The sequence below is a fragment of the Barbus barbus genome (assembly GCF_936440315.1).
Source record: "Barbus barbus genome assembly, chromosome: 20".
NCBI classification, from domain to species: domain Eukaryota; kingdom Metazoa; phylum Chordata; class Actinopteri; order Cypriniformes; family Cyprinidae; genus Barbus; species Barbus barbus.
In genome coordinates this window covers 27,948,753-27,970,058 of record NC_136748.1, presented here as the reverse complement: position 1 = coordinate 27,970,058, position 21,306 = coordinate 27,948,753, and the positions used below count along the sequence as shown (strand labels likewise).

The 21,306-nt window shown below is 36.8% G+C and overlaps 1 protein-coding gene across 2 annotated transcripts in view; it reads right to left on the bottom strand.

The window, feature by feature from the left end:
- The window catches only part of LOC306885889 (SAM and SH3 domain-containing protein 1-like), a 101,352-nt gene that overhangs the window by 8,344 nt on the left and 71,702 nt on the right, over window positions 1-21,306 (bottom strand). For both annotated transcript variants that reach the window (XM_079442692.1, XM_079442693.1), the window contains exons 2-16: window positions 18,389-18,517; window positions 17,645-17,692; window positions 17,436-17,485; window positions 13,547-13,584; window positions 12,925-13,011; window positions 12,721-12,833; window positions 11,810-11,911; window positions 8,231-8,363; window positions 7,355-7,749; window positions 6,888-6,962; window positions 6,600-6,743; window positions 6,099-6,231; window positions 4,790-4,959; window positions 4,499-4,708; window positions 2,698-2,848 (exon numbers count right to left, since the gene is read on the bottom strand). In XM_079442692.1, coding sequence (XP_079298818.1) covers window positions 2,698-2,848; window positions 4,499-4,708; window positions 4,790-4,959; window positions 6,099-6,231; window positions 6,600-6,743; window positions 6,888-6,962; window positions 7,355-7,749; window positions 8,231-8,363; window positions 11,810-11,911; window positions 12,721-12,833; window positions 12,925-13,011; window positions 13,547-13,584; window positions 17,436-17,485; window positions 17,645-17,692; window positions 18,389-18,517 — 1,978 coding nt within the window. The remainder of the gene's footprint in view (window positions 1-2,697; window positions 2,849-4,498; window positions 4,709-4,789; window positions 4,960-6,098; window positions 6,232-6,599; window positions 6,744-6,887; window positions 6,963-7,354; window positions 7,750-8,230; window positions 8,364-11,809; window positions 11,912-12,720; window positions 12,834-12,924; window positions 13,012-13,546; window positions 13,585-17,435; window positions 17,486-17,644; window positions 17,693-18,388; window positions 18,518-21,306) is intronic.

Genomic DNA, 21,306 nt, shown 5'->3' with positions numbered 1-21,306 from the left:
ACCAATCAGTGAGAGAGAAACAGGCTTGTAAATCCTGCTCTGTTTCGTTAGTCCATCTTTTAACAGATCTTAATACAGGCTTTGCAGATTTAAGTTTCTACCTGTAGGTTGGAATAAGATGAATCAAACAGTGATCAGAGAGTCCTAAAGCTGCTCGTGGAACAGAGTGATATGCGTCCTTTATTGCTGTGTAACAGTGATCCAATATATTACTGTCTCTGGTGGGACATGTGATGTGCTGTCTGTATTTTGGCAGTTCACGGGAGAGATTTGCTTTATTAAAGTCCCTGAGATGATTAAAACAGAGTCTGGGTGTTGTTGCTCACTCTCTGTGATCATATCAGCGAGTTTCTGTAAATCTACAGTAAATACTCGGAATTTGTGCTCTGCATTTAACCCATCCAAGTGTACACAGAGTAGTGAACATACACCCGGAGCAGTGGGCAGCCAATGCTGCGGCGCCCGGGGAGCAGTTGGGGGTTTGGTGCCTTGCTCAAGGGTCTCACCTCAGTCATGGGTGAGGGTGGAGAGAGTGTTGGTTATTCACTCCCCCACCTACAATCCCTGCCGGACCTGAGACTCAAACCCACGACCTTCAGGGTTACAAGTCCAACTCTCTATCCATTAGGCCACGACTAACCCAGACCCAGATAAGTCCTGCTGATTAATTCAAACAGGTGCAATTAATACAGGTAATGAGTGGAGGATAGGAGGGCTTCTTAAAGACAAACTAACAGGTCTGTGAGAGCCAGAATTCTTGCGGGTTGGTAGGTGATCAAATACTTATTTCATGCAATAAAATGGAAGTTAATTATTAAAAAAAATCATACAATGTTATTTTCTGGATTTTTTTTAATATTCTGTCTCTCAAAGCGGAGGTGTACCTACGATGAAAATTACAGATCTCTCCATTCTTTGTAATTGGGAAAACCTGAAAAATCGGCAGTGTATCAAATACTTATTTGCTCCACTGTATTTTAAACAGAAATGTCAGGCTTCTGAAAAGTATGTTCATTTCTATGCACTCAATACTTGGTTGGGCCTCCTTTTGCATGAATTACTGCATCAATGCGGCGTGGCATGGAGGCAATCAGCCTGTGGCACTGCTCAGGTGTAATGGACGCCCAGGTTGCTTTGATAGTGGCCTTCAGGTCATCTGCATTGTTGGGTCTGGTGTCTCTCATCTTCCTCTAGACAATACCCCATAGATTCTCTATGGGGTTCAGGTCAGGCGAGTTTGCTGGCCAATCAAGCACAGTAACACCATGGTCATTGAACCAGCTTTTGGTACCTTTGGCAGTATGGGCAGGTGCCAAGTCCTGCTGGAAAATGAAATCAGGATCTCCATAAAGCTTGTCAGCAGAAGAAAGCATGAAGTGCTCTAAAATTTCCTGGTAGATGACTGCGTTGACTGTGGACGTCAGAAGACACAGTGGACCAACACCAGCAGATGACATGGCAGCCCAAATCATCACTGACTGTGGAAACTTCACACTGGACTTCAAGCAACATGGATTCTGTGCCTCTCCACTCTTCCTCCAGACTCTGGGACCTTGATTTCCAAATGAAATGCAAAATTTACTTTCATCTGAAAAGAGGACTTTGGACCACTGAGCAACAGTCCAGTTCTTTTTCTCCACAGCCCAGGTAAGACGCTTCTGACGTTGTCTCTGGTTCAGAAGTGGCTTGGTAGCTCTTTTCCTGAAGACGTCTGAGCGTGGTGACTCTTGATGCACTGACTCCAGCTTCAGTCCACTCCTTGTGAAGCTCTCCCAAGTGTTTGAATCAGCTTTGCTTGACAGTATTCTCAAGCTTGCGGTCATCCCTGTTGCTTGTGCACCTTTTCCTATCCAAATTCTTCCTTCCAGTCAACTTTGCATTTAATATGCTTTGATACAGCACTCTGTAAACAGCCACACCTTTCAGTAATGACCCTCTGTGACATACCCTCTTTGTGGAGGGCGTCAATGTTCGTCTTCTGGATCATTGCCAAGTCAGCAGTCTTCCCCATTATTATGGTTTCAAAGAACAAGCGATACCCGGAATTCAAAATATTCTAATATTTTGAGATACTGATGTTTGACTTTCATGAGCTGTAAGCTCTACTCATCAAAATAAAAACAAAAAACTTTTGAAATGTTTTACTTTACATGTAATGAATCTAAAATATAAAATACATTTTTAGATGTATCTGTAATACACACTACCGTTCAAAGTTTTGGTGTCGGTAAGATTTTTGAATGTTTTTGGCATTTATTTGATCTGAATAAAAACAGCAATAATGTGAAATATTATTACGATTTAAAATAAGTGCTTTCTATTTAAATATATTTTGAAATGTAATTTATTATTGTGATGCAAATCTGAATTTTCAGCATCATTACTCCAGTCCTCAGTAACACATGATCCTTCAGAAATCATTTTTAATATCTTTTGTAACATTATAAAAGTCTTTACTGTCACTTGTCACAATTGGCCAATTTTTTTTTAATTTTGCCTAAACTGTAAATGGTAGTATAAAATTTATAAAAAGTCTTTTATAATCAATACAACTACCATCGTCTTTTAGTGACCCAATATTAAATCAGTGAGACCAGTAGACTATTCTATCTGTCGGTGTGTGTGTGTATATGTTTGTGTGTGTGTGTGTGTGTGTGTATATGTTTGTGTGTGTGTGTGTGTGTGTGTGTCTCTCACTGTCACACTCCTGCAGCAGCTCGACGGCGGTGAGCAGCACGGCTCTGTGTTGAGGATCTCTGATGTTCAGCTCGTCCAGATCTTCCTCCTCCAACAGTTTAAACGTATCCAGATCCTCATAACCATTGAACAGGAACGTAGGCATGTGCTCCTGCGCGACAGTAAACCAGGGTTATGATCATTAACTGAAACTAAAACTCACTTGTTGATGAAATACAAAATTTTGAGGCTAAAATACCATAAAATATAACTACTAGATTAAAAAAATCTCTCCATTATAGGGATGGGCATTTTTGGCAATTTCTTATTTCGATCATCGATAGGTTTCAAAAACGATTAATCATAATTAAAAATATGACATGAAAACATAAAATCTATGAAAACATGAACACAATTAGATGTTAGATTATGATTATGATGCAGCAATGTTATTAAAAAAAGAAGCATCTAAAAAAGAATGAAGCTGACTTTATGACAATAAACTGAAACCTGTTCTATGACACTTCCTATGATATTAATCAGATAACTTAGATACATAACATAAACGTATCATTACAACTTGTATCTGCACAAAAGGATGCATATGCCAGTGAATTTTAAGTTATGTGCTATAGTGAGAGAGAGAGAGCGCTCCCGCTGTGATGCGCTTTCAACAACGCGCTGAAACACGGGCAAGGACAGAATTCACTCTAGATTTCACATTCTATAAAAGTCTCATTATAATGTTTATGTCATTAATGCTTATGGCGGATTTGTGCTATTTTCATCTACATTATCAAGTGATTCCTAAAATCGTGTTTTCAAAGCCATACGAAGTACGAAAACCATTTTAATTGAAGTATGCCTACTGTATGATGACAACAAATATGATGAAAAAAATCACTGTTGCATTATAATAGGATCAGTATTTTTTTAAAAAGAAACATCTAAAAGCAATATGACCCTCTCAAATAACTTGCATTGCATTTGAGCATGAAACTAAATACTGGTAATCTGCAGCGCATTTAGCTGCATGCAAATAAATGTTAACATCCCAATGCATCCTATATTACATTAATCAGATTTGTATGTAGCTAACCCAGACATCACTACGTGACTTCAAAGCCAAGCTTCTCTCTCTTCTCTTGAACCGCATGCTCTTGCAAGCTAAACAATCAGAGCTCAGGGTGCCACCCATCAGATTTTTATATATTTTTTCCCACGATCATCGTTTTCATGATCGATCGTCGCTGTCACGCCAAGTACTAGAGTACTCGATCGCTGTTGCACATCCCTACTCCATTAATGTTCACTTCAGTATTTTATTATAAATTTGTAAAATCAAAAGCTATATCTGTTAATATTATTTACTGGATAACATGAACTAACAATGAACACTTGTATTTGTATTAACTTACAATAATAGCGATTAAAAAATACTGTAACAAATGTATTGCTCACTGTTATTTCTTGTTACTTAAATGCATTAACTAAGATTAACTAATGGGACCTTATTTTAAAGAGTTACCAAAATTACTAACTGGGTACTAAAGTTACTATTAAAAACTTTAATAGTAATATTTACAGTAAACAAAATGAATAAAGAATAAAGAAATAATAGAAGTATATAACAAAATTAACAAATTAATATGAAAGCAAAGTATAAAAATAAAAGCTAATTCAAACAATTAATAAAAATAGTGTAATATATAATAGTATATTTATAATATTAATGAACTTGGTAATGTTCTACCATTAAAATATTGCATCAAAAAGTGTCAGATAATTATGGGATTCATTGAACGGAGCGTTATTGCATTACTTTGAGATTGATGCGCTCCAGAAGCTCCTCTACAGAGGTCGGTTTAGGAGGGCGATTTTTCCTCCTCTTCTTCACGCTGCGTTTGGGTTTCTCCTCTTCCTCGTTCAGCACGTCCACGTAGATGAACTTAAACGTTCCCACCTTGTTATTGAGGAGCCCCATCCACGTGCCCATGGGCGGCTTACTGATGATGTCGATCAGATCTCCTCTCTGGAAGAGCAAACACATGCTACAGACACAGAGCAACAGAAGCTGATGGTCAGTGTATTTCTGAGAGACCAGGCGTCTGACCTTGAGCTTGAGGGAGTCGGTGTCATACGGGCTCGGGGTGAAGTCTGTGTGAACCAGAGCTCGGCCACAGAAGGGTCCTCTGTAGGGCAGCTCGTCTTCATCACCGTCCTCTGATTTCACACTCTCACGGTTACTGGTGGACGAGTCTGTGGTGCTGACCGTCTGACCGCCTGCAAAACAACTCCTGCTTTAAAAACTACCCTCAAAAACCTGCTACTCTTTAAAGTACCATGGAAATACCATAGTATATGAATATGGTAATCATTTAGGACCACAGTTCTATCAGCATTTTAGTTCATTTTTTGTTTGTTTTTTAAATTATATCTATATTATATAGCTTTCTGGTCAAATTCACAGTCAAACATTATTGAATAATGATGCTGACCTATAAAACTGTTTAACTGAGCTTTGTCCAAGACAACAATTTAGATTTCTTCTAGCAAATAAAATAATTTCAAATCAAAAATGTATATTTTATGTGCATTTATTTGATAAGCAGCTGCGTAATTAGTAAAAAAATTTGTATCACAAATTCAAATTATTCTATTCTATTCTGTTACAGAGCATAAATTCCGAGTATGGCTCATCATACTTGGCCAAACGTCACTTCACTTTATATAAACAATTACTTAATATTAAGATTTTTAAATAGCTTAAATACTTGTTTTTATTTTAAATTTTTGGTAAGTTTTACTAATTTTTGTTATGTGCTTTCTTCGTTTTTATTAGTTTTTTTAATTTCTAATATGCTGTAATATTTTTAATATTAGTTGAATTGTTTTAATTTTTTATTTCAGTTCTAGTTGTAGTAATTTTAGTACTTCAAAATTTAATTTCTATTAGTTGGCAATGCAACATTGCATTTTTATTTCAAAATGAGAAAATGATTTGTAATATTAATTATTATACAAATTTATGCATTATACATATCTATTATTCATATTTTTGTATTTTCTTTACATTTTTCTATTTAGATTTAATATAATTTTTATTTCAGTTTTAGTAATTTTAGTGCTTCTACTTAAGCTTGTTTTATTTCAGTTAGTTGTAAATTATTCGTTTCACAACTTTTTTTTTTCAGTCAATAGTCAACACTGCAACTTTCAGCTTTTTCATATTTTAATGAAAACACAATATGGCAATTTTTTCTAGTGATGATCATGGTTTTATATTTGGCTTTTATATATTTTTTATTTGATATTACTTTTATAAGGTTTTATATTACAAAGGCTATATTTGTTTATTACATTTTGTCTGACATTTTCACAAACAAGCCTTTCAAAAGTATATGTGAAGCAGATAAACTCACTCGTGGAGCTCTGTCCGCTGAGGGAACTCCTCAAACTCTCCACTGATCCTCCGGCCTTGAGTTTGGGTTTCTCCAGAGAGTCTGTGTCCGTGTGAGGAGACTGTGGGCTGCTGGGAGCTCGGCTCGGGCTTGACTGAGAGTCACAAGAGAACAACAACACACTGAAATCAATACAACTGCCAACAGAGGGCGCCACAATTGTAAGATGGTAAAATGTAATTTTGCTCAATGATAAGTGGGGTTTGCATCACTATTACTTTTGCTCATTTTAGAGTCAGAGATAGAACAACCTAAAAAGCAAGCAACCTGATTTTTGCTTTGTAGACTAACTCTTTGACTTGGGCCAGTAAGCAACCACCACTCACAATTAGTCTCTTGGCTTTGCAAGTTTAGACTGTATTCTGCTTTGACAAAAATTACAGGTTTGCTATACTGGAATTGCTCAAATCCACAGTCTTTCCAGTATCTTGCATTATGAATGAATCTTTATCAAACAATCACCTGCTCTGATGGAGAGGAATTATATTTCTTGGATATGCGTTTCCTCATGGTCTCTTTAACAGATTTCACCTTCTTCCCCAGAGAGATACGGGAAGGTGTTGGAGATCTGGATGCGTCTCTCATGCTGATATTACCATTTTCATTCTGGAGGATAGACGTGACATTATGCACAATCTTAATCTTCTCAAAATGATAAGAATGAAATGGAAGAAGTCTGGCATAAATAGATCTGAATGCATTTGGAATAGATTTTATGAATTAATTTGCATGTTTACAATGTGTCCTTACTGTGGGGTCACAGCTGCTGTTGCTCATGTACACAGATCGGCTTGTGAGATCAAATCCTCCAAAGCTGCAGGTCCTCTGTGACACAACAGTTAGTAAAGCACTATATGGATCAAGTTATATCTCTACATTGAAATCTTGACATACAAGTTACACATGAAGTGAATAATGACTTAAATTTTGTCCATTCCTCACACAAAGCTATCATATGACTAGGGTTTTTGTCATTTTGGAGCTAGTATAATAAAATAAAATAAAATAAAATAACATGAAATAAAAGACTAAATAAAAGACTAAAGTAGAGGAAATAACAAAACTAAAAATAAAAACAAAACAAAACCAAATAAAATATATTTTTTTATATAATAAATAAACATATATAAAATAAAGAATACATTCAAAATAAATATAAAATATAAATTAAAATAAAATGTCATATAAAATAAAAAAAATGCAGTGGCAGCACTCACTCCATGGTAGTTAGAAGGGCTCAGGGCTCGTCTCATCTCCCCATCCGTCACGGAGCGGGACAACCTGGGCTCGACCACACCGTCTGCCTCAGACAAAGAGGATCCGCTGCCTGCGTCCAGCCCAGAAACCGCTCCGCCGGGCCTCATCGAGGGCTCCAGACCCTGACTGCTGCTGGACTTACTGAAGGCCTTGAACAGCTTGTGGCTGCTGTAGGTGTCTAAGCTACTGGAGGAGGGAGACGTGGTCAGACTGTCCGAGTCTCTGTCCAGAGACAGCTGTTCATGAAGCACAGAGCTCAGACTGTCACCCTGGGACACGGCGAGACATTTATGAACCCCAGAATACAGAGAGAAGCCCTCTTCGCCCAACAGGAGCACTTCAGGACTCACAGGGTCTAGATGGGAGAACATGAAAACTTAGTTGATCCTTAATACACATTCTAGGTCTTAGTGTAAACGATTCATCAGTGCAAATGCTGTTTCAAATGCTAGTTAATAACTTAATGTTTGGCTTTGTAACCCTTCATCAAATGAAGGTGTAGATTTATGAAATGTCAAGTCAAGCAACTGCACAATATCAAAAAAGGAAAATAGTGTGTCAATAATGTAAAATAAAAAGATAAAAAAAAAGATTTTCAGTTAAAGGCATTTCATTATTGAATTCAGTGATGTCATCATCCAGCTCAGTTCAGTTTAAATAGTGTCTTTGCAATCAGGTCGACAATATCGCTGGAAATGAAGTGTTCCCAACTAAGCAAGCCAGAGGCGACAGCGGCAAGGAACCAAAACTCCATCAGAGACAGAATGGAGAAAAAAACCTTGGGAGAAACCAGGCTCAGTCGGGGGGGCAGTTCTCCTCTGGCATTCATCCCTCACCTTTTGAGCCATGTTTTTTGGCCTCATCGATTCTGATAAGCTTCTTTCTCACGCGTCGAGTTGAATTGACAAGTTTATGAAGTCGACGAAAGGTGACAGACTCTTCCAGCTCATCTTCCGACTGTTCTCTCGACTGTATGGGATCAGGAAGAGAAAACTGGTTAGGGTATAGCTTACTACTGATGAAAACACAAAATAAATATATAATGAAATAAAAAAACTATATAAAAGAGACAAATATAAAACATAAAAACTAAATAATCATAAAAAGTAAAATAAGACCAAAAAAAAACCAAACAAATAAAATAAAATAAACTGGTTACTACTGATAAATACACAGAACAATAAAAAATAAAAATAAAATAAAAACAAAACAATATAAAATATTAAATAATATCATAATATAAAATATCAATAACAAATATAAAACACAAAATAAAATATTATAAAACAAAATACATAAAACAAATCAAAATAAAATATTTTATATGAATTCAAAAAAGAAAAGAAAGAAAAGAAAAGAAAAGAAAAGAAAGGAGGTTTACCATATACAAGGTAAAAGGTCCATGCAGACACTTTACATGTGATGGAAAATATTTTGACTCATTATTGACCACATACTTTCAGTGGTCTTTAGCATACGGTAAACCAAAGATCCCCTGTATGGAAACTATAAAAATAGATGACTTGTGAACTGAACAGAGAGACTCTCAAACTCATGAACTTCAACAGGTACAGTAACTCGTCCTGCAGCGATTTGCTCCAGACAGGACTGATTCCTCAGATCATGTGTTGTTGAGGAGAGCGATGAAGTGATCAGACACACCGTTTTCACCTACTAGACCATAACAAAGGTGAAGAAACCCCACAGACACACACTGAGCCACATCTAGAGACCAGAATATCACAGAGACGGAGGGTGCAGGACTCAGTTCTGGCTTATTTTCAGCAGGTGGAGCAGCCTGTATTTCTCAGAATCAACTGTTTTAGCGGTAGACGGCTGTGGGCTCAGAAACCACATGCAGAGGAGACAGACACATCTCGACTATAATTACCCCATCATTTACGGTTCATACTTATAATGCAGAATAGCATGTGTCTGACAGCAGGTGCTAAACATGCGTGGCTCTAGCCACACTTCAGACCCATAAAACATCACAGGCCCTGAAATAAACCCGGTGAAATGTCAAATCCAGTCAGCCAGAGACCATTAGAGTCGGAGCGTTTGCTAATGTCTGCTATAAACGGCTCTTGTGTGCGAGTCTTAGAACTGAACTATTTCAGCGGGTGGGATGTTACGCAACTGGCATCTGTAAAATTCAAGCAGAGAAAGTCAAACTATTTTCATCGATGAAAACACTGTAATAACTGGTCATATTTTGGACGTGTTGGGAAACTCAGACGTCTCAGCATTAGGCCTATCACAATAACAACTTTTTGTTGTGCGATATATTGCCCCAGAATATTATTGTCATTTTAAAGACCATTTTATGCCACTATATATATTATCATAATGTAACAGCATAATAATGCAAGAAGGCCTACACACATCCAAATGACAACAAACTTAATTTTTAAGAATATTTAGAATATGGAAATTGAGTATCAAAATATTAGATACCTTGAATAAATAGTAAATAAAGTGCAAAGTAACAAGTAGAAAAAAAGGAAGATGCACAAAGAACTTGTATGGAGATTTTTCCCTGACCTTCTTTTCTCTGTAAATTAAGGGTGCACACTATTGCTGAAAAACACAACCTCTACTTAGCAGTCAGATGTCCGTATGCACAAAGGCACAGGCTCCTAAACAAGACCATATCTGCAGATGAAACTTTTTGTAGAAGCATTTTTTAAATTTGAACTAGCAACTCATGACTACACCACGTTATGTACGAGAAGCTGCAAAAGACACAGGCGCAAATGGAATGTACAAAACATGGTGACATAAACTTTTAAGTAAATATAATGGGCGATATATTGTGTCACCAAAAACGATCGAGGTCATGTACATATATTGCGCGATAAGTTGATATATTGATTATTGCGACAGGCCTACTCAGCATGCTGAATTCCTCACATAAAAGCTTTTATTCAGCAAGGATGCATTAAACTGATTAAAAATGTCAGTATAGACATTTATAATGTCACAAAACTGTTCTATTGGTTATTTTTTTCTATATGTTCTTTTGAACTTTCTACATATCAAAGAATCATGAAAAAAATAATCACAGTTCCATAAAATAGGAAGCAGCACAACTGTTTTCAACATTGATAGTAAGAAGAAATGGTTTTTTTCAGCAGCAAATCAGCATATTAAAATGATTTCTGAAGGATCATGTGACACTGAAAACTGGAGTAATGATGCTGATAATTCAGCTTTGCGTCACAGGAATAAATTACATTTTAAAATATTTTCAAATAAAAATCAGTTATATTAAATCACAATAATATTTCACAATTTTACTGTATTTTCGATCAAATAAATGCAGCCTTGGTGAGCATAAGAGACTTTTTTAAATAAAATAAAAAATCTTACCAACCCCAAATTTTTGAACAGTAGTTTAAAGAATAACATACGATTAATAAGGTGCATGTTGAAAAAAGCATTGACATTTCCATGCAACCAAAAATATAGGGTAATATCATAACATTAGTTAATAAGTGACATTATATGCTGAAATTCAGTTTAAATATCAGCAAACAAGTTTGTGACCAAAAGATGTTTAATTTTTTCATTAAATGCTGAAAAATTAAACAATTATTAAACGCTGCAGGACAATGCAGATGCTGACCAGATACTGAGTCTCAATGATTTGTTCATATCACTAACCTTAAAAGCAATCATAATACTTATGCATGTCTTTGCAAACACAACAACTAAAGTGCAAAAGCCCAATATCATTATTTATTTTTTTTAGCATGCAACAAACGGTGGCTCTGTCCAGTGGAATTGGTGGAATGGATCCTGCATCCGAGCACCTTAATCACACAATCCCTGCACAAAAGAGCTGTGGGCCGCTGAAGAGAGCGCAGCCCTGCATTCAACCGGCCAAAAATGCACAATGGGGGGTTACAGCATTGAGGGGATGAATGGGACCCCGCCTGGAGGCCCAGAGGGGCCGTGGATCAAATCTAGGACATGACGGGGGGATGGAGAGGTGACAAATCCCGCGGGTAGTGGTGAAAACCCTGCTGTGAGTGTCTGTAGACAGAAGATCCGCCAATAAACAAGTTCATCACAACAAACACGGCTAATGGATATTTACGCCTTCCACGTCATAGATCGTAGATGCTTCAGGAGGACACGGGTGACTTTGGGGGAGAGCTGGATTTTCGAGATGGTCCTCACTGCAGAACACAAGATCCAGAGGGTGTGGATGGATCTAGATCCAACTCCTCCCACCTTACATATACCTGAACCTACCCGTCTCCACCCCCTGATCCCTAAACCTACCAATCTCCACCCTCTAGATGTGGATCCAACTCCACCCCCTGGATCTTTGTTCTGCAGTGAGGGGCTACTGGGATTTTTGCAAGAAGTTGTTATTAGCAAACACAGAAAGTGACTGGGAAACTTACGTTACAGTAGGAGGATTCGGTCATGGAGGGACTGGGTGTGTTGGTGCAGTTGGTCGTGTCCGCACTGTTGGACTGCTTGTTCTGCGTTTCATACTCCTTCAGCTGAGGGAGCCAAAAAAACCTGTTAGCCAATGTCCCATCCTCAGTGGTGGACAGTAACATAATAGCATAATATTGTCATTTTTACTTCACCACAAAAACATTTTCATTATTTCACTGAGACACGATAGCTTTATCCAATTAATAAACAAGCTGATTCGTTCCAATGAATCTGTTGAATTGGTTCTCAGATTGCACGGAGCAATTTATTTGTGAATCGGACTAATCCAACTGCAGCTGTTCTTGTGTCAACAACTCACTGATTCAACGATCTGGTCAAAATGAAAATGTCATGACTTCAATGATATAAAACTAGCATATTTGTATAGCGTTCCATTAAATTGTTAATGCATTTTGCCCCTTGTGACATCTGTGCATTGTATTTTTATACTGCTTTTTACCACATTTACACAATTTTTGTTTCCCTTAATATTTAAAATAATTTTTCACTTGTTTCCACAGCTGAATTATCAGTAGTTTAACCTGATATTTTAGTATATTGAAGTTTAATGTTTTGATAGTATATAATAAGTTTTGGTAATAAAACTAAGTTTGCTTATACATTTGTTTACCTATATGCAAATCAATCTAGTGCTGGCTAGAATAAATAATAAAGTTCAATGTTCAGTACTTTTAATAATGAAGATTGTTTTTACTTTTACTCAAGTAAAATTGACACTGAGTACTTATTTTGGAGTATTATTTTATTAGTTTATCTGTACGTTTACTCAACTACTTGATTTGTGGACTTAGTCCTCTACTACCCATGCATCACATTAGGGAAGTGAAATGGGTTGTGAACTCTTTCTTACCCGAGCCAGAGCCTCCTCCACCGTGATCATCTTCTCCTTCACCATCATCATCAGCTGGATGCGTTCTTCATCACTCATCGTGATCTCACTGGCCACGAAGCCCAGATCTTCTCCTGTGAACCAGAGGTCAAAGATCATGCGTATTATTTAAAGCAATATTTTATAAAGATCAAATGGAATTGCGACTAAAAATGGGTGAAGAACCTCTCGGTGGCGCTCGAACGCTCCCTTTCTGTGCCTTGCGGAAGTTTTGCCAGAACGATTTGTTTTTCTTTCTGTCCCATTTTCCTGCTGTTAGACACGGTTTTAAACACAATGAATGTCTGAAGAAGTATTTCTTGAGATATTTAGGATATAAGTCAAAAGTTTGGAATATATCTTCAAATTACATTTGAAGATATATTCAAATAGAAAACAGTTACTTGAAATTGTAATAATATTTGACAATTTTACAGATTTTTTGATCATATAATGCAGACATTCAACCATTAAAAAACAATTATTTCAAATAGATACTAAAGGAAAAACAAGTGTTTAAATCATCATGAAGTTGAGACGTGGAAATAATAATGAGTAGGTGTTACATCTTTTGACAAATGAATCATCATGAATTCATAAGATTTTCTAAATAATATTATAGGGTATCTACAAACGAACACTGCTTATCCACTAAAATATAAAAAAAATGTTAATTAGAAAAATTGTACATTCACTCTTGACTTTTCCAGGCCTTGAAATCACAATTTTAAAATTCCCTTATACTCCCACTGACTGTGTGAACCCTGATTTTACTCATTTTTATTCAAACAAACAATCCAGTACATACCAGATCCATCTTCAGAGCTGGACTTGTTCATTGATTGCCTGTAAGAAAAAATTAACACACAAATGAACTCCAGCAAAAGCATCTCCATCAAAACATGATCACACCGTGTCTCATCTCACCTGCTCTCCCACATTATTCTCTTCATTTTCAGCCCCTATCCATTGATTTCTAGGAATGTGTCTGTGTCCTAACTGCGGGGCAGTGGATTAGACTCAGCTGTCTGTCAGAGCGCATAAAGACACATACTGCTGCCGGCCGCCACACCACACCTCACTGCAACAATGGAGGCTTTTTCACACACCGGAGGGGTTTTACAGCGACAGAGCGCTCACATGGCCATTGAATTCCTCTCCCTCTCTCTTTATTTGTCTTTCTCTCAGCAGATGCGTGCTGCTGATGTTAGCATGTACCTGAGCTCTCAGAAGCAATGCAAACCTTTAGCCTTGTGAGGGCAGACATATGTGAAACTGCAATCAAATGCATCTTAACCCTGCATGTTCAGTACAACAATTATTAGTAATGGTTTTATAAGTAAACATTGATATTAAAAATGATCAATTTACCAAGTAACATTGTTTGTTGGTATGAGTATATACTAAGTTTGGAATCGGCAAGATTTTATAATGTTTTTGTTCTTTTGCTCAACAGGGCTGCATTTATTTGATAGAAATATAACAAAATCAGTAATATTGTGAAAAATTATTACAGTTTAAAATAACTGGTTTCTATTTGAATATATTTTAAAATGTAATTTTTTCCTGTGATGCAAAGCTGATTTTTCAGGATCATTAATCCAGTCTTCAGTGTCACATCCACAGAAATGATTCTAATGTACTGATTTGCTGCTCGAAAAAAACAAACAACAAAACAATATTATTATCAATGTTGAAAACAGTTGTGCTGCTTCATATTTTTGTGGAAACTATTATATATATTTCTTTATTGTTTTTTAATTAAGTTCAAAAGAACAGTATTTATTTGAAATGGCAATCCTTTGTGACATTATAAATGTCTTTACTGTCACTTTTGGTCAATCTATTGCATCCATGCTGAAAAGTTTTCATTTCTTTAAAAATAAATACTGATCCCAAACTTTTGAGCAGTAGTGTATATAGCATATATGTTATTTTACTCTAATTACTATGAATTATATTTTAAGCTATCTATTGAATTTTTTTTTAATAAAAGCAAAAAACCTTGAGAGACATTACAGTAATTTTATCATTTTTTACTATGGTAAAATAATTGTATGTGGTCTTTTGTTGCTTATTGTTTTATTTCACAATAGCTTTGACCGTGGCTCATCCACAAGAATCTGGTTTTTATTGTTTTGTTTCATTAATCAGTTGAAATTGGGAATAATGAAACAAAAATAAACTAAATTGACTCGTGCATTACGTGTATTAACATGCTGATGGTGGCGATTCAGATTATCTCTCATCCGGTGCACAATGGAAGGAAGGAAAAAGAGAAATGAAGAATAAAGAGGTCAACAGGAAATGCATGCATCATCTCCAATGTCCCGATGACCGGATGTGATTCATTGTTGAGTAACTCTCAGGCCTGCTGTGTCTCATTTAAGTACGTCTAGGAACTCAAAATATCCCATTTCTGGTTATTAGGTCAGCTCTAATGGAATCTGCACACCTCGGATCACTTCCTCCTCACTCTTAACCTCAACATGATCCCTGACACATAACATACCCCTCCACATGTCACTTTTCGACGTAACTTGTGTTCACTCTCACCCACCCTTCCTTCCCCTAAACAGTTATCATCTCCCTCCTTCATCAACTCTAACAGCTGACAAATTTGCCACATTCTTCATTAATAAAATTACAAACCTCACTGCACAATTTTCCACACCACAATCTATCAAACACATCTTACCTGCAAACATACACTTGTTCACATCCTTCTCTCCACTCTCTGAGGCAGAAGTCTCTAAACTCATCCTTTCTAGTCATCCTACTACCGGTCCGCTTGATCCTATTCCATCTCATCTCCTTCAAGCCATTTCTCCTGCAGTTGTACCTGCACTCACTCACATCGTTAATACATCATTTCACACTGGAATTTTTCCCTCAGCATTAAAACCGGCTCGGATAACTCCACTTCTTAAAAAACCCACTCTTAACCCAACTCTTTTAGGGAACTATAGACCGGTTTCCCTTCTAACTTTCATTGCAAAAACACTTGAACGAGTTGTGTTCAACCAAGTCTCTGTCTTTCTCACACAGAACAACCTCCTGGACAGTAAACCAATCTGGCTTCAGAAGTGGACATTCGACTGAAACTGCCTTGCTCTCAGTTGCTGAAGCCCTAAGACTTGCAAAAGCGGCTTCCAAGTCTTCATTACTTATCTTTCTGGATCTGTCTGCTGCTTTTGATAAGGTCAACCATCAGATACTCTTGTCAACCCTATTGAGAAAGGGCATCTCAGGAACCGCACTCCAGTGGTTTGAGTCTTATCTCTCAGATAGGTTCTTCAAAATATTTTGGAGAGGTGAGGTATCCAAGTCAACATCTAGCTACTGGGGTGCCTCAGGGCTCAGTTCTTGGACCACTTCTCTTTTCTGTCTACATGGCATCACTAGGTTCTCTCATTCAGAAACATGGCTTTTCATATCACTGCTATGCTGATGACACTCAACTCTACCTCTCATTCCATCCTGATGATCCGACGATAGCTGCTCGCATCTCAGTGTGTCTAACAGACATTTCTTGCTGGATGAAGGACCATCACCTTCAACTCAACCTAGCTAAAACAGAACTGCTTGTAGTTTCAGCTAACCCATCGCTTCATCACAATCTCACCTTCCAGTTAGGCTCATCTACCATAACTCCTTCAAAAACATGTTGTGCCCGGTCCTGCAGATTTGCATTATACAATATTAAGAAGATCAGGCCCTTTCTCTCTGAACATGCAACACAACTCCTTTTTCAGGCTCTTGTTCTGTCCAATTAATTGTCTACAATTAATCCAAAATGCTGCTGCAAGATTAATCTTTAATGAGCCAAAAACAACGCACGTCTCACCTCTGTTCATCAATTTGCACTGGCTACCAATAGCTGCTCGCATTAAATTCAAGGCATTAATGTTTGCCTACAGAACCACCACTGGCTCTGCACCCCTTTACCTAAATCCATTACTTCAGACTTATGTGCCCTCTAGAAGCTTGCGTTCTACAAGTGGACGACGCATTATTGTGCCATCCCAAAGAGGCACAAAATCACTTTCACAGACTTTTTCATTAACTGTTGCCATCTGGTGGAATGACCTGCCCAACTCAATCCAAGCAGCTGAATCCTTACCCATCTTCAAGAAACGGCTAAAAACTTATCTCTTCCATCTTTATTTAACCCTCTAACTCTAGCACTCTCTATTCTAATTTTATTTGATCTATCGGTCTTCTTTTTATTTAAAAAACAAAAGAAAAAAAAACACACATTTGACCTTCTATCAATTGCATATTTATTCTCTAACTGCTAGCTTTTCTTGTAAAACTAACATTAGCTTTTTTTTCTATTCTATCTACTTTCTTATAAAAAAACAAAAAAAAAAAAAAACACTAGGTTTCTTTTTTCTATATTCTATCTACTCGTTTTCTTTATATATATTAAAAAACAAATTTTTATGTGTACTGCATTAGGCTTACCAATACTTGTAATAGCACTTGCATGTTGTTGCTCTTTTGTTGGTTTTGATTGCTTCTAATGTCCTCCTTTGTAAGTCACTTTGGATAAAAGCGTCTGCTAAATGACTAAATAATAATAATAAATAATCTTAAACATTGGTGACTAGAAAGTCCCTTAATCATGTTCTTGGAACAAGAGCAGTTTGCAAAAACTGGATGAGAATTATTAAAATGCAACAACGCACACATACCTTCTCTCCACCTCAGGTGTGGACACGGCGCTAGACAGACCCAGTGACTCCTGGGAGGAAAAATAAAGACATTTTAGACTCTTAACAACAAATATAGCCTGAGATAGTGTTTGAACAAAGAGTAAAGATGACACTGCTGGTGTCTTTCCCATAAAAGCACAACTTCCTGGACAGGTCATTCCCTCCACTGACCGTGATTCATTACCCACCTGGATTTCCAACCGCAGCTGAAGGGATGTTGTTGATTCAGCCTTTCCCTGAGAAACAAAGTCATACACAAAACCCTCAATGACAAACTCTTCATTCCTCATTCTGTGATAACTGTTATCTAGCTGAACCAAATGACACATCTAACATCATTTTCATTGTGAAATTTCTTGCTCTTTTGAAATGTTAGACTATTTGAAAAGTTTCTGGTCAATTCTTTTTTTTTTTACTTAACACTTTTATTCAGCAATGATGCATTGAATTCTTTAACGGTCACAGTAAATATATTTATAATGTCACAAAAAAATTAGATTTAAAATAAAAACTTTCTATTCATTAAAAAATACAGAAATGAATATATTGCATCATGGTTTCAACAAAAATATCAGCACTGTTGTCAACATTGATAATAAGATAATTTTTTTGAGCAGCAAATCAGCATATTAGAATGATTTCTGAAGGATCATGTGACATTGAAGACTGGAGTAATGATGTTGAAAATTCAGCTTTGCATCACAGGAATAAATTACAGTTTACAATATATTCAAATTATATATTTTTAATCATAATAATATTTCTGTTTTTCTGTATTTTCAGTTAAATAAATGCAGATTTGGTGAGCAGAAAAGACTTCCAAAAACATTAACCAACCTCAAATGTTTTAAACAGTAGTGTAAGTGGACTTTATTGAAAAATAAACATACAATATGCCTTAAATAGAGGCTCATGTGAGTTGTTTTTTTTACCGTCTCTGCTTCTTGAGCGACTCTGCGTTTGCGTAACTCCTCCATTCTGTCACACACTTCGCTGTAGGACGTGCTGTAATACTCTGAATACTCTTGGGCCAGATCCTCGATGTTACCCAGAGAGCCATCCTATAACACACAAACAATACAACCATTATCTGCAGTCTGAAAACAGCAGTGAGGAGAAAACGGCCTCTATAATCATCGCAAAACTGTGACGTGTATCCAGTTCTCAGTCCAAACAACTCTCGACAGACCAGGTTTGGGCCTTTGAAAGCTGCTTCAGGTATGGTGTGTATTGGTGTACTGGCCTAAAATGTTCTGGTCAATATTCTTGGTCAGGAGAAATCAGCTTTCCCTCAGCATGTCTTCCTGGTATTGTATTGACACACAGAGACGTGACCTCTCTCGTTTACTCACTGGAGACCCAGAGGGCAAAGCATCTCAAGATCTGCAAGCTCATCTCCTAAAAAATTCCCTTAAATTTTTTCAGCACACTGACGTTTTAGTCAACTATGGCACCCATATAAGAATGACATACTATACATTTTGATGGTAATGAGAAAGGTTTGGGATGCAGAAATTTCAGCAAAATTATAAGAACCTGCTTTAAAGCAGACAAATAAATATTGAACATTTTTACTAGATGAAATGTAAAATAATGATATGTACTTCTAGTACAAAATCCCTCAGTTAACCTCAGTTTGAAATGCTGGTAAATGGCCCATGGCACTGACAAAACACACTTGACATTAAAATAATGACATTTACAAGGCTACTGGGTCTTATTTTTACATTATTCAAGTGAACTGTCATCAGATCCCCAGGCTTAAAATTAAATCACAACAATATGAAATGTGACATTAAACACAAAGTAAATCCATATGCTATCACTAAATATTATATAAAGACAACAAAAATACTTAAGATGTAGGATGCATGCTAAAGAGAACTTAAATAGATATAGAAATAGACATTAAACATAATAATAAAATAAAATAAAAAATCCCTTTCTGGAAGACACTAAAAATAAAAAATCCCAAACTTACCAAGATATTCATGAGGTCTGCCCATACATGCGAAAAACTGTCCGGTGTGCTCAAATCCCCACAGATTTCTTGATCAGTGTTTGTTTCACTATCCATAGTCAAAATGATAATCTACTGCTCCAAATATAAAACTGCGTTTTAAAGGCACATCCTCACAGACAGAGAGAAGGACAGCAAGAGCCAAATGTTGTTTATCCTGTCTTCAGATGAGAAAACCATAATGCACCACTCATGGGTAAAATATTAAAGAGAAAGTGAAGCAATCTGGAACGTCTTCTGGCTTTAACACTCCTGCTGTCCAACAATCACATGCCCAAATATAAATCACAGCCAACTGGAATCAAACAGCATGAGATCCAGCACTGATATATACACCAGTCAATGAAACGCATTAAAAACAGAACAGAGCTGAGAAACCACAACTACTTATTTGTGAAGTCCTTATAACTGGCTTTTAATACTGTCCTGTCCGAGTGCAGAAGCCCCTGAAGGATCCCGGCATCACAGTCAGTCTGAGTCGGAGCGCACCTGCGTGCTGATGGATGATGTTCACAGACACTGAGCAGTTTATTGAGGGCGATTAATATTCAAAGACTGAGCTGCGCTGTGCTGGAGGAAGTGACACTTCCAAAGACTGACTTGGCTCAGATTCACACACATCAATGAGCCTCAGAGACGGCCATTCAACAGCCAGACAGCCTCGGAAGACATCAACAAGGAGATTCATTATAAAAACAAACACAACAACCAAAATAAGACGAGCATGAGATGAGCTTTTACTGATTAATAGGTCTATTTCTATATGTTATGCATAAGTCATTAATTAGCACTGCTTCCAGCATCAGAATTATTATAATTTATACTTGAATGAATAATAAGCTATTTGACAAAAGGGTTACAGTATTTTCAAGCATCATGCAGTTACTACTCACTGTGAACGGACTTTTGATTTTCACTTGATTTTGACCACTTTACATTACTCAGAATACCCTAACAACCCCCTAGCAACCACAAAGCAATGCACTACTCCAAACACCTTAGAAGTAACCACACAGCAATGTGCTAAAAACCACTAAGATCACCTTAGCAACTGCTTAGAAATGCCCTGGCAACAACCTAGCAACAACAGTTGGCAAACAACACTCACATACAACGCTCTAAAAAGAACATTACAAATGCTACCTTGGCAACTTTTATTATTTTATCTTAGTTCATATTTTTTATTTACAGTAAGTGTTGAAAATGGATCCTCTGCAGTGAATGGGTGCCGTCAGAATGACAAAAACATCACAATAATTCTCAAGTAATCCACACCACTCCAGTCAGTCAGTTAATGTCTTGAAGTAAAAAAAACAAACAAAAAACAGTTTGTTTGTTGTTTGTAAGAAACAAATTCATCATAAAGGTGAGAACTTTAATTTTCAGCTTGTAAATGGTGCTTGATCTTCTGAGTCAGACCACATGACTTTTTCACTGGAGAAAGCAATACTACGGATAAAGGACTCTTATTTTATGCAGAAGGAACAGTTTAAAGTTAAAAACACCTTAATGATGGATTTCTTTATGACAAACATTCAGCTTTTTTTCTTCAAATGATGTTAATTGATGGACTGGAGTGGTGTGGATTATTGTGATGTTTTATCAGCTGTTTGGACTCTCATTCTGACGGCACCCATTCACTGCAGAGCATCCACTGGTGAGCAAGTGATGTAATGCTACATTTCTTCAAATCTGTTCTGATGAAAAAAAACACCTGCATCTTGGATGGCCTGCGGGTGAGAACATTTTCAGCAAATCTTCATTTTTGGCTGAATTATTCCTTTAAACAATGTACATTTCTGGTTGAAAGGAAAATGTGCATTTACTGGA